The sequence below is a fragment of the Gorilla gorilla genome, chromosome 16 (genome assembly GCF_029281585.2).
Source record: "Gorilla gorilla gorilla isolate KB3781 chromosome 16, NHGRI_mGorGor1-v2.1_pri, whole genome shotgun sequence".
Taxonomy (NCBI): domain Eukaryota; kingdom Metazoa; phylum Chordata; class Mammalia; order Primates; family Hominidae; genus Gorilla; species Gorilla gorilla.
Window position 1 is genome coordinate 63,601,250 of NC_073240.2, and position 11,788 is coordinate 63,613,037.

The window sequence follows — 11,788 nt, forward strand, 5'->3', positions numbered from 1 at the left end:
CGTCTTTTCAACTTCCTGAGTTGTTTTAGCAGCAAAGGAGATGGTGGTGAATTTACACCAGAACCCTAATGGTCTGATAACACCTACACAGTGGTGTCCAATGTTCTTTCCAAGGTGGATCCCATACCTCGGGTGTTCGGGGGACAGAACAAGCTCCACCTTGATGTCGTGTTGCCCTGGTTTCTTTTTCACCACTGGGCAATGTGTGCTTGGTCTATAACTCTGTCAGTGCTCAGCCACAGAAATACCAGTGCTGTTTGGCTTTGATTTTTACCCAGGAAAAAGATAACTTTTCAGAACTGGTAGCCATCTTTCCTTTTTTTTTTTTAAAGTCCATTTTTGAGGCTGAGGCTCTAGAAGAGAGTAAGTGCTATGATCTACTGTTTTGATTTTATTATTTTGGTTTCGGTTATTGATGTTGCTAAAACCATTTGAGTGTATTTTATTCACAGTGAATGTATATCTTTAAAGATTTTGTTCCAGAAAATGAGTCTGTCTGCAAATTTCCGTGGGATGTCAAGCTAACGGCTTTTTCCTTTTGGAGTTAGGGGGAAGGGGCTGCAGGTGGAGAGGCATCCTGACCTTTCTATCCTGGTATTGCTGTTGTACAACAGTGTCAGTGTATTAATACTTAACATTAGGTAAAAGGGTCAATTTTGTGTTATATATATTGTACCACACATACAAAGAAAACTATTGCTGTGCCTGGCCATTGTCTCTTAATGCCTGAAAGGTACCAGCCACATCTTCAACACTGTGTGACCCGAGGGTGGCTTAACCAAATTGACTTAGAGTTCTGAAAGTTTGCACAGGGGACCTCTCATCTGCTTCTTGTTAAGGAACCATCCCATTTCAGGTGTGGTTTGTCAACAAAAAACAATAGGCAGGTGAAGAGCTAGGTGACCCGGCAGTAAGTAGTTTGGAAGAAAGAGCCCTTTGTGGATATGAATTGCATGTGATGCTGTTTTCTTTTGGTTATAGCAAGCGGATGAGACCCTGGACTTTGAGGAACAGATCTTGGAAGCTGCTAAATCCATTGCTGCTGCCACAAGCGCCCTGGTCAAATCGGCCTCGGCAGCCCAGAGGGAGCTGGTGGCCCAAGGAAAGGTGGGTAAAGCTGCTGACCACATGCGGGACACTCAACGTACGAGAGCCTCAGAGGGCCCAGGAAAAGAGCTACAAGCCTTTGTCCTGACCAAGGAAACACATGCAGTGCCTTCCCTCCCTGAATTGTCACTCTCTGTGCTGACCGACTGAAAACTACAGCCTTCAGACCAACAGAATAAGAGGTTTGGCTTCTGGGCCTCTCATCTGCTTCTTGTTAAGGAAAGCATCCCATTCCAGGCAGTGACTGGGGCCTGAACGAGATATTTTTTTCCCACTGTACATTAGGCTATGTAAAGATGTAAACTGTCATATTTTCCTGGTGGGCTGCTCTAGAAGCACCGCATTCGGCGGCTTTTATGATACCACTTTCCAGCTCCAAAGGGTTCCGTTTGTTTTTAGGACTGTCGAGCTGAATACTGGCCAGCTTCGCAGTTAGCACTTTCCTAAGTCTGCTGGTGAACGGGCCAGTCAGATTTTAAATCTGAAATTTCTTCAGCTTTATCTCTAGTCACCCATTCCATCTACTTTAGCATAAAAGTATAGTGTTTTTTTTTTTTTTTGAGGATTCAAAGGATTATTAGTACATTAGTAATTCTGGATATGGAACAGTCTTCCGATTTAACATGTTCCATATGTCTTGTTATTTACATACACATGGAACCATCCTATCCACACTGGCTTTCAGAGAGCCTCTCAAATGGGGAGAGGCCCCACAGAAACCTGACCGTTTGTGGGTTTGGGAAATGTGGTCACCATCATTGTCATTCATTTCTGTTTGATATTAAAAGGACTTTGCTGTCAGTGTACAGATAGGTAGAGGTGAGTTGTGTCTTGACCCAAGAACTCGCAGTATAGACAGGGAGGTTGTGCCTCACCATAGGCTGTGCATCTTCTTCCAGGAAGTCTTTTGTGAGCTTAGCCATGGCTTAGTCCAGTCCACATACCTTGAATTCTCTTTCTAAACCATTGTGTTGTATGTTATTCAGTATTGGTCCATGTCTGTCTCCCCACCTGGCACACAAGCTGTTCTCTCCATCCTTCCCGTTGATCCCCTGTAGAGCCAGCGGAATGCCAACCTTGTCCGTCCTGTATTCAGCAAGTTCTTGTTGGCTGGTCAACATGTAAAGACCACAGATGTGTCATTGAACGGAATATCCTATGTTTAAAAAAAAATCCTGGTTATTTCAACATTGATAAAGGGCTATGTGTCCAACACATTGCTTAGATACTAGAGAATCCAACTTGGACATGGCAGAGTCCCTATCTGTCCTCCAACGAACCTACGTGTTCAAGCATTTAAAAAATTGGTGAAGGAGGTTCAGCCAGACTTGGGGAACTATAGTATTATAGGCAGGACCTTGGAGTTTTACCTGACATTCAGCAATCCCTGATATGGCCCTTTTATTGCTGACACACCCCCAATTTCATATTCAAATTGAGATACTCTTACCTCACCAGGCACGTCCCACAAGCTTGAAGGTATTTCCTCCTGTGGCTTCTCCCTCTGGATGTGGACAGAAAATGTTCTACTTGTTGCCGTGATTTCTAAATAGAAACAGAGATCCATATTTCTTCCAGCCTCTTATTTCTCTCCCACCCCTGACAAAATGGTATTTCCTTAAGACAAGGGTCTGCACTCAATTGTACTAGAAGGAGTTCCACCACACTTTTTTAACATCATCTGCCAGAAACGCAGTGTGGTTTTCAGGGTCAGTAATCGGGAGAGATTTAAATTTCTCTTAGCCCTTGAAAAGAGGAGGCCTAGTGGCTCCCACATTTGAAATGGAGAAAGCTCAGCAGAGGAGTAAGTGTAGAAAGACAGCCCCAGGCCATCATTCCTGAGCCGTTTCCCAGAAATGCAGTACCTGGAAGCTAAGTGGAGCCATTCTTAGCATTTCCTGTCGCCTCTTGGTGGCGAAACCTGCCAGGATGTGCTGTGCAATCTTGGCATGGCCTGAGTCCCACGTGAGAAAGGTTGCTCCATTCTCAGGCCTGTGCTGTTGGCAGGAGGCACCAAGCGGGGTACAAGTCTGGTTCCCGAGCAAGGTCTGGGGATGAGGGGCTGCGACCACTGGGGCTGCCTGCCCTCAAGGCCAATTTCTCGACTCTACTCTCTAGGTGGGCTCCATCCCTGCCAATGCTGCAGACGACGGACAGTGGTCACAGGGGCTGATTTCTGCTGTGAGTTGCCTTCTCCTTCCTCCCAGTTTGCTTTTGGGGTCCCCTGAGGGAGGTTTGGGCCTTGGGTCACTTCTCTGTTGACTGTCCCCAGGCCCGGATGGTGGCGGCTGCGACCAGCAGTCTCTGTGAGGCGGCCAATGCCTCTGTTCAGGGACACGCCAGCGAGGAGAAGCTCATCTCATCTGCCAAGCAGGTCGCGGCTTCCACGGCTCAGCTGCTGGTGGCCTGCAAGGTGAAGGCCGACCAGGATTCAGAGGCCATGAGGCGGCTACAGGTAATGGTCACTGATGCTGGTGGGAAAATACTCCTGTTGGAGCGGGTAAGTGTCACCAGAGGGGACAAGCCTCACTTCCTTGGCATGACCCACCAGGCCTTCCATCAGCCAGCCCTGTCCACGTTCCAGCCTCATCTACTGCGTGCGTCCATGCATCCTCCACTGCTGCCGCACCACGCTGCCATTCTCCTCGTGTGCCTTCTGGTCTCATGCCCTGGGGCCCTGCTCCTCGCCAGCCCAACCCAGCAGACCCCTACTTGTCCTTCGTGACTCATCTTCAAAGTCCCCTATGCTGGGAAGCCCTCCCTGACTCCCAGGGTTTGGGCAGTTTATCCCTCCTCTGTGCTTTGAGAGCCCCTAGCCAGACCACTCAGGTTCCCATCACATGGTACCACTGTAGGTCTGTCTGTGAGCAGGTTGTGAGCCCCTTAGATGCAGGCACCACATCTTCATCTGTGCCTCCCTCATATGTTACTAACTCGGTGCCTGCTTCAGAGGAGGCCTTCAGCCAATGTCTGCTACAGAAGGGAGTAAAAGGACTGAAATTATATGAGACTTTTGCTGTTTCCCAGAGCACAGAGAACATGTTAGGAAGGTAACCATCAAGTCCTTCTCAGAGCAGATACATTTTCCTGATTGCTTTAATTATAAAAATATTTTAAACACAATAAAAGAAACGCTTAAATGAAAAAAATCACACGGCCCCAACATCTTCATATATCAAACGTTATCATTGCTTTCTGTTCGTTTTTATCTACATATAAAATAATTTTGTCCAGTTGATCATGGCGAGATACATTCTGCTTTCTTTTCACTTAACATTTTATCATATGTAATTTTTCCTTGAAGATAAGGCTTCATTAACTTCTCTATGCAAAGCTAGCTGGCCCATTCTTCATGAGTTCCATTTTTAATGATTGCATGATATTACATCAACTGATTATGCCAGAATTTCCCTATACTTTGGACATTTTGTTTCCAATTTTCGAGATTTTTTTATTGTAAGTGTTAAAATGCAGATTGTCTGTATTGCTAAAAGTATGTTTACATCAGTCATGAAGCAAATCATAAATGGCAGAAATCTCAGAATTCTTGTTTTATTGTGAAAGGCCTAAAGTGCATTTCCGTTTTTTGGCCCTCTTGAGTCCCTCTCTGACCCACCTCCCTCACCTTTATTTGATACCTGGGATAAACCCAGGGAAAAATTGAGGAGCTGCGTGTTCGTTTGTGAATATGTGATTTCTGGGTCTGGGGGACACTTCTGAGGAAAACATCCTGAATTAAGAGAGACCTGGTTCAAGTCCTGCTTCTGCCATTTATTAGGTGCATAATCTTATATAAATCACTTAAAACTTTTCAGAGGCTTCATCTGTAAAATGGGGATAGAGCCAGCCACACTGACTCTTATGAGGGTCAAATAGGAGAATGGATATGACAGTGCTTTGTTAGGTCCTAAGGATTTACACAGATAGAATGCAGCATCACTCTTGTTCCCATCATTACCGATTTAACTGGATGCTGCAATGTTGTATTTGAGCCCCTTATAAATGACTCAGGAGTTCCGTGGGGCTAGATGGACCTGTGTGCAGATCCCAGCTGTATAACTTGCTAGCTACAAAATGTTTGTTAGGTTTCCTAACCTTGGTTTCACATCAGAAAAGTGGGCTAAAGATTTCTGACCTCATAAACCCTTTGGCAAATAAGCACATGGTGATTACTTGTCAAATATTAATTGGTTCCCTTCCCACCCTGTGCAAGCCCTCATAGTTTGCATTGGTCACTTTAGTTCACAGACCAGATGGGGCAGTTAACTTTGAATGAGAAGAACTCTCAACTTTCTGATGGCGAACCCTCAAGCACAAGCCTTCGACTCTGAGGCTTCTACTCTGAGGGGGCGCTGGACAAGAAATACGAGAGGTTTAATGAAGCCTTAACCACTTTTAGAAGAGAATTCCAAACCTCAGCTGGCATGTCCCTGGGGACATGTTTCATGAGCATTAAAAATAAGCCAATACAGGCAATAGCCCTTAAGGAAGATCTAAGGAAGAATGAAAAGCTCTTCTTTACCTGTCTCTAGCAGTCACTCCATCTTAGAGCCTGTGGTGCTGAGACCCTAAAAGTACGTGCAAAAGGCCGTAGTTACTGTGAGGCTCCCAGCCCTTCCACAGAGGGGTAGCCCTTCATTCCCTCAAAGCCGTCAGTGAGCACCAACCATGGACAGCCACAGTGCTGCTGCTGGGGATGCAGGGATTCCGGTCACTGCCCCTGCCTTCAAGTTGCTGACTCTCCAGGAGGGAACAGCCAGCCACAAGCGTGGTAAAGGCTGCAGTGAAGCCAGCACAGCACACTCCAGGCACACAGAGGGAGAGGGTATGGGTAGAGCTAAGGGAGACAAGCGAAAGTGATGTCTGCGCCACGTCCTCAAGTATTTGCTAAATCAGATGGAGGCAGGGGAGGTGGTTTTCCAGACCAAGGGGGCAGAACTCCGGCATGCCTCTGTTAACACACACATCACATTGCTGGGATCATTTATTAAATATTTACATAATTGTAATTCCCCTCAAAAATGAGTATTCCTTGGGGGCCACAGGCACTTTGTCTCATTCATCTGTGAGTGACCAGGGAGGTTCCAGTGTTGGTAGAATCCATGGATGGATGGACAGACAGATGGGTACTCTCTGGCTACAGAACTTGATGTTATCTTGATGTTATAATTGGATAATTGACTCACGGTCTCACAAACTGTACCTTCATGTCTATTCTTGCCAGGCCCAAATGGCTGTTTCTAATGATATAATGTATGTTTTGTTCACTCTCCAGGCGGCAGGAAATGCTGTGAAAAGAGCCTCAGACAATCTTGTCCGTGCAGCCCAGAAGGCAGCATTTGGCAAAGCTGATGATGACGATGTTGTAGTGAAAACCAAGTTTGTGGGGGGCATTGCGCAGGTTTGTAATTAAATCAAGAATAGTATTTACTTCCCGAGTTAGGTGTTGGGTTATAACAGAGAGACAAAAGAATAGTGACTTCAAGATGAAAGTTTATTTCTTCCTCGTGTACCAGAGATGGTGTGGTGTTTCCTTCACGTCTGAGAGCCAGATCCATCTGCCTTTCTATTTCACCATCCCTGAGATGTTACCCTTGGCCACGTGGTCCACGTTGGTTCAGTAGCCCCCTCAACTTTCTGTCTGGCAGGAAGAGGGAAAGGAGGGGAGGCCATGACCCTAAGCTGCAGGCATTACGTCCTCTCACATACTATTGGTCAGCACTTAATAATGTGCCCAAGCCAGCTGCATGGGAGGCTGGACAATGTAGTATATATTTTTTTTTGAGTAGCATTTGCCTAGATAAAAATCAAGGATTCTATTGTAGAAAAGAAGAACAAAAATGGAGGACAGCAATATTATTTAAATAAAATGATGCATTTGGAGGTACTGCCCACTCCAGACATTTGGCCCTACAGAGAGAGAGTGCTTTCCCTCTCCCAGAACTTTTATAAGAGCAGGTGGGATTCTGACTTATGCAGGATTGCAGTCTCATGCATGGGAGTGAGGAGAAAGCTCTAGGAAGTCAGGCTTACACTTTTTGATGTGTGTCCATCTCGTAAATCCATTTTAGGGGACTGTTCTATTTATCCGCATCAGGAGCACTGAAGTTATTAATTCCCCATGTCTGCCTTAGCTTTTCCTGAACCACGCCCTGTGTTTGGCTATGCACTGCATGTATTTTTACCAGAATGTGTTTCTCCATGCGCTAATTTCATGAGAAGTTTCACAGAGAAGGGGCTCTGATTAAATAAGGCTGGAGAACACTGCATTCAATAACCCTGCCCTGGTAATGATAGTCGTTAGCCTAGTCAAGGCTCTGGAAAGCCAGGAAAGGAACTGACTTTGCTTTTTTGAACACAACTTTCCCTTTTCACACAATACCTATCAGCAAGTCTTCCTCAGATCACACCTTGAAAGCGTGAAATAAGCATTTATTTGAGGGCCATCTGGTGGTTCAGGGCTCCGCTTTAGCCTTGCCCATACCTGGACCGGGTCTTCCTCCACTGGCTGGGTGACTCCAGACAGTGGACCTACATTGCTCAGCTTCAGATTTCTTCTTGGAAAAACAAGACTTTCAACAGGGCATGCTTCACAGGGCAGCCCCTTCAGTGAAGGGACTGTCTACGTGAAGTGTTTGCACCAGAGCCTGGTACATAGTAAGGCTGCAGGAGATGTTTGCTGTTAAATCACAGGCCAGAACCAGCGTGTTTTCATGGCTCAGCTGGGTCATTAGTCTCAAAACCCAAACAGTGACAGAGGCTGGTCGCCAGAGCTAAGAAAGCTGTTCCTGATGTGCTGCAGCGTCCCACGGTCGCGGGAGCCGTGGAGCTCACATGAGCAGTGGGGTGGGTAGGAGGGTTTTCTAGAAAGTGTTAGGTCCATTCAGCTTGTTGCTTTCTTTCTAGATCATCGCCGCCCAGGAAGAAATGCTAAAGAAAGAGCGAGAACTGGAAGAAGCAAGGAAAAAACTGGCCCAAATCCGCCAGCAGCAGTATAAGTTTTTACCCACCGAGCTGAGGGAAGATGAGGGCTAAAGGTGCGAGCCCAGATGGCGAGCCCCAGGGGATGGCCCTGGCTGAACTGGACAGACAGTGTTCCTGAGAGGCTGGGCACTTAGCTGGAAACCTCCCACCTCCGCCCGGGTGAGCCTGGAGCCCTGCGTGCTTGTTCTCACATCTCTGTCCCATCGGCACTGGCTGCATGATCGTGATGTCACACGGTACAATGTCCTACCCACAACTCCTCTGCCGCCTCCCCTCATGCCTCACCGTGTCTCAGGAGAGAGGGGTGCACGTTTCATGGACTGTTACCAACAAAGAAAAGTCAGTATTATGTTGTTCTCAGACACTTTGGCTTTTGTTGGTCCTTCTCTTAGGCCTGCTCCTGACCTCTTTATGATATTGTAATAGGGAAAAAAATCATTGACGTCATAGAATATTCTTCTTCCTCTCAGGAGAAGACGGAAGCTGGAGTTGGACATGGTTCATAAAAGCCAGAAACACAAACCCGTGTGGACTCCGGGAGGGTGACTCAGGTCCTCCTTCCATATCTTGAGCACTGGCTCACCCAGGGGGTGAAAAATTCCCGCCCCTGTTTGCACGCTTTCTTGCCTCCGTGTGTAAGCTCCTTGTACAACCCAGACCCATCTTGTATTTTGTGGCCCAGAAAACTGAACGATTATTTTTTTCCTCCATAGTCCAAAGGGCAGAGTTACGGAAGGCCGTCAGGGCTTGGTGAGCAGGGGCTGTAATAAAATCTGTGGGCTCCTTACTCTGCAGAGGCTCTTTCAGTTCACACAGAGTCATCCACACAAACCCACGGCTCCCAGTTGACAGTCAGTGGAATGCTCGTCTCCTTAGTGTCCAGGGTGGGGATTCTGCTGGAATAAAGAGCTTCCTCAGTGACTCATCTTTAGGTCCCACGCTGGTTTCTATGCCTTCAAAATGGTCACAAGCCCGGATTGGAAAGGATCTGCTTACAAACCTGTCACCTGTCCTCCAACCCAAAACGCCTTTTTTTTCTGTCTTAATATCTAGAAAATCTAAATGCATCCTAAAATCAATGTGAACCTTTAACAAGATAGTTTTACTTATTATCACATAAGACATAAGATTTTTTCATTTTCTGGATGTCACACTTCCAGAATTTCATATTTTTCCCCTCTTTTCTTTCCCCTTTTCTTTTCAGAGCCCTCCCATAGGAAGGGAAGGGCTTGAATTTACCCTTAATCTGCACCTTTAGCCAAGGCAGTGCATGGAAGATGAATGGCTCGTGGGACAGAGTCTAATGCCAGGGAGCAGGAGTGTTTGAAAGAATTCATAGTAGGGGGGGGAGGTAAAAGTTAATGGAAGTACATGATTTTCAAAACTGGTAACAGTTAAAGGCACTCACCCTCCGCCTCTCTCTCTGGTGTGCTATCATGTCTTGGACTCCATCCACACTATAGTTTCAAAGTTCCACTGACGGGGGAAAGTTGGTGCTTTGGTCCTCCGAAGATGTCACCTTTCGACCTTGCCCGATGTTGTTTCACCAGACTGTAGCCCATGTCATGGTTTTAAAATATATAAACTTCTGACAGCTTCCCATATTTATAAGTTACTTATAAGTGGTGCACGTATTAGAATTTTTTTTTTCAGACCAGTAGAAAAGACGCTGTAAAGGAAAAGCAAGTGAGAGTATGTGTAGGACACTGACAGTGTGTGGGCACCAGTTCTGAAGAGGAGGGGAGCTGCTGGAGCCCTAGCCTGTTGGGGAAAAGCTGGCACACTCTTGGCTCGCCCTCTTTGAGTGGAGCTGATCCAACACCTCATGCCTGCCTTGGCCGGACACTGAGAGGAGGGGCACACGTGCTTCCAGAGACACTCAGGAGTCAGACCCCAATGCTCAGAGTCACAATGTGTTAATGGCCTCCTGTAACAGGACTCTGGGGATCCCCTCTGTGGCCCAGCCCACCCCACCCTCTGCTCGTCTATGCTGTGCCCAGGGCAGCTGCCCTCTTCTGCCTGTGCCCCATCCCATCCGGGAAACCCAGGACCAAGGCAGGGGCAGGCAGCGAGTTCTTCCACCTTGCCTCAGAGTCATTTAAAACCTTTACTGCATTTGATACCAGAAAAACCTCCAGAGGCAAACCAAATATAAAGGCCTGTCCTTTATAACTCTAAAGAACAGGCATCGAAAGTTTATTTTTGTAGGAGCTATATAAATACTCACCTTTCTGGAGTCGTCCAGTGCTGGGAGCTTTGGGGAGTTTGGTTCTCAGTTATCACCTGGTATGGTCCCAGTTTCTCATCTGTCCTTTCCTCATCCACCCTGCACATGTGTATGTGAACGGCTTCGTGGCCGGTGTGGTGGTTTCTCATTTCATAAGATAGTTGAAGGGCCATGCCTTGTCTGGATGTTATTTAATAGGCACTACTGCGGTGTCCTCAGATGGTACTGAGGGGGCCTTCTGGTCCTTCAAAGGAAAATAACACAGGCATGAGTTCATTTGGGAGTGTGAACTTTCAGAACACCTAATAAGAGAGTGGTGTCAGAGTAAAAACGGCCCCAGGTCTGGAGCACAGAAGTGTATCTCTGTCAAGAGAGAGCCGGTGTGTTGATATGTGTTTCTTCTCACACCCCTCTACTCCTCGAGGGCTTTGAATCCTTGGGCTGATTTTTGTGCCAGAAATTGCTGTTCCTGATGGCCAAAAGGGGAACCTGAACTGGATTTCAGAACTGCCCAGTGATTGGAAAATTTAGATTTTACTTGGTTCTGCCTTTCAGGAGTCTTTAGATAGGGATGCTGAGGTCATATTTAGTTAAATGAACAGTCTTTGTTTAAATTTTGCCAGTGTCCAGCCAGCTGTGGCCCTGGCCATCTGTGCAGGCAGGTTCCTCAATTCCTGGTTGGCCCCACAGTCGGTCAACGCAGTCCCTCCAGGTCGGCTGCAGAGGCAGCTGCCCAGCCTGCAGTCTATGCACGGGCCTTAAGAAATGAGCTGCCTGTAGCCTCACGGCATATGCTTTTATCAGGGAAAACCCTTCGAGCTTCTTCTGAGTCTCACCTACTTGCTTTCTGGCTGTCTTCGTCAGTGTGTTTACAGGCAACTTAAAGCCTGTTCCTAATTTATCAAAAAATTATAACCAAAATTCACCATAGCCTAAGAGAGTAAACCCCATCTCCAAAGTGATGCCAAGGCCAAAACCTCATGAAGGAACCAGACACAGGTCACAAGTGGTGAGCAAGCCATGGTCTCTGCTCCTGGGGAACTCACACGCTGCCCCCCGAGGAGCCTTGGTTTCCTCCCTGGCAGATAGTCCCCAGAATCTTCTCTCCCAGCTTTGAGGTTCTGGGCTCTGGAAAGGCCTCTGGGATGCTGGCCTTAAGATCTCAGCACAGACTATCAGCATGTTCCATTCTCAGATTCCTGGAGGAAAGGTACCCTCTGTTGACCAAGGGGCTGGCTGCTTCTGAGACTTACCAAACCCAAGAAATTTGGAGACATTCCCCTCAGGCTAAAAGGCAGCGGTCCCCAGAGTTGAGAAAGCAAAAGATCTTGACAACTGTGCCAGTAGTGGCTCTGGTCCTATCTCTCCACAGTGCTGGCCTCTGCTGGGGAAGGCATCTTTCCCAAAGGTATCCCCAAGTACCATGTTGAAAATGTCCTCAGTCTGTTGCTCCATCTTTCTGAGCCTGTG

At 47.0% G+C, this 11,788-nt stretch overlaps 1 protein-coding gene across 13 annotated transcripts in view; it reads left to right on the forward strand.

Annotated features, from left to right (window-relative positions):
* Positions 1–9,695, forward strand: part of TLN2 (talin 2) — a 452,474-nt gene extending 442,779 nt beyond the window's left edge. For 7 of the 13 annotated variants that reach the window (XM_063698575.1, XM_055364059.2, XM_055364062.2 and 4 more), the window contains 5 exons: positions 982–1,107; positions 3,226–3,288; positions 3,380–3,607; positions 6,383–6,508; positions 8,014–9,695. In XM_063698575.1, coding sequence (XP_063554645.1) covers positions 982–1,107; positions 3,226–3,288; positions 3,380–3,607; positions 6,383–6,508; positions 8,014–8,142 — 672 coding nt within the window. In that variant the 3' untranslated portion in view covers positions 8,143–9,695. The remainder of the gene's footprint in view (positions 1–981; positions 1,108–3,225; positions 3,289–3,379; positions 3,608–6,382; positions 6,509–8,013) is intronic. The other 6 variants (XM_055364066.2, XM_063698580.1, XM_063698579.1 and 3 more) reach the window with 1 other exon arrangement.
* The last annotated feature ends 2,093 nt before the right edge of the window (positions 9,696–11,788 follow it).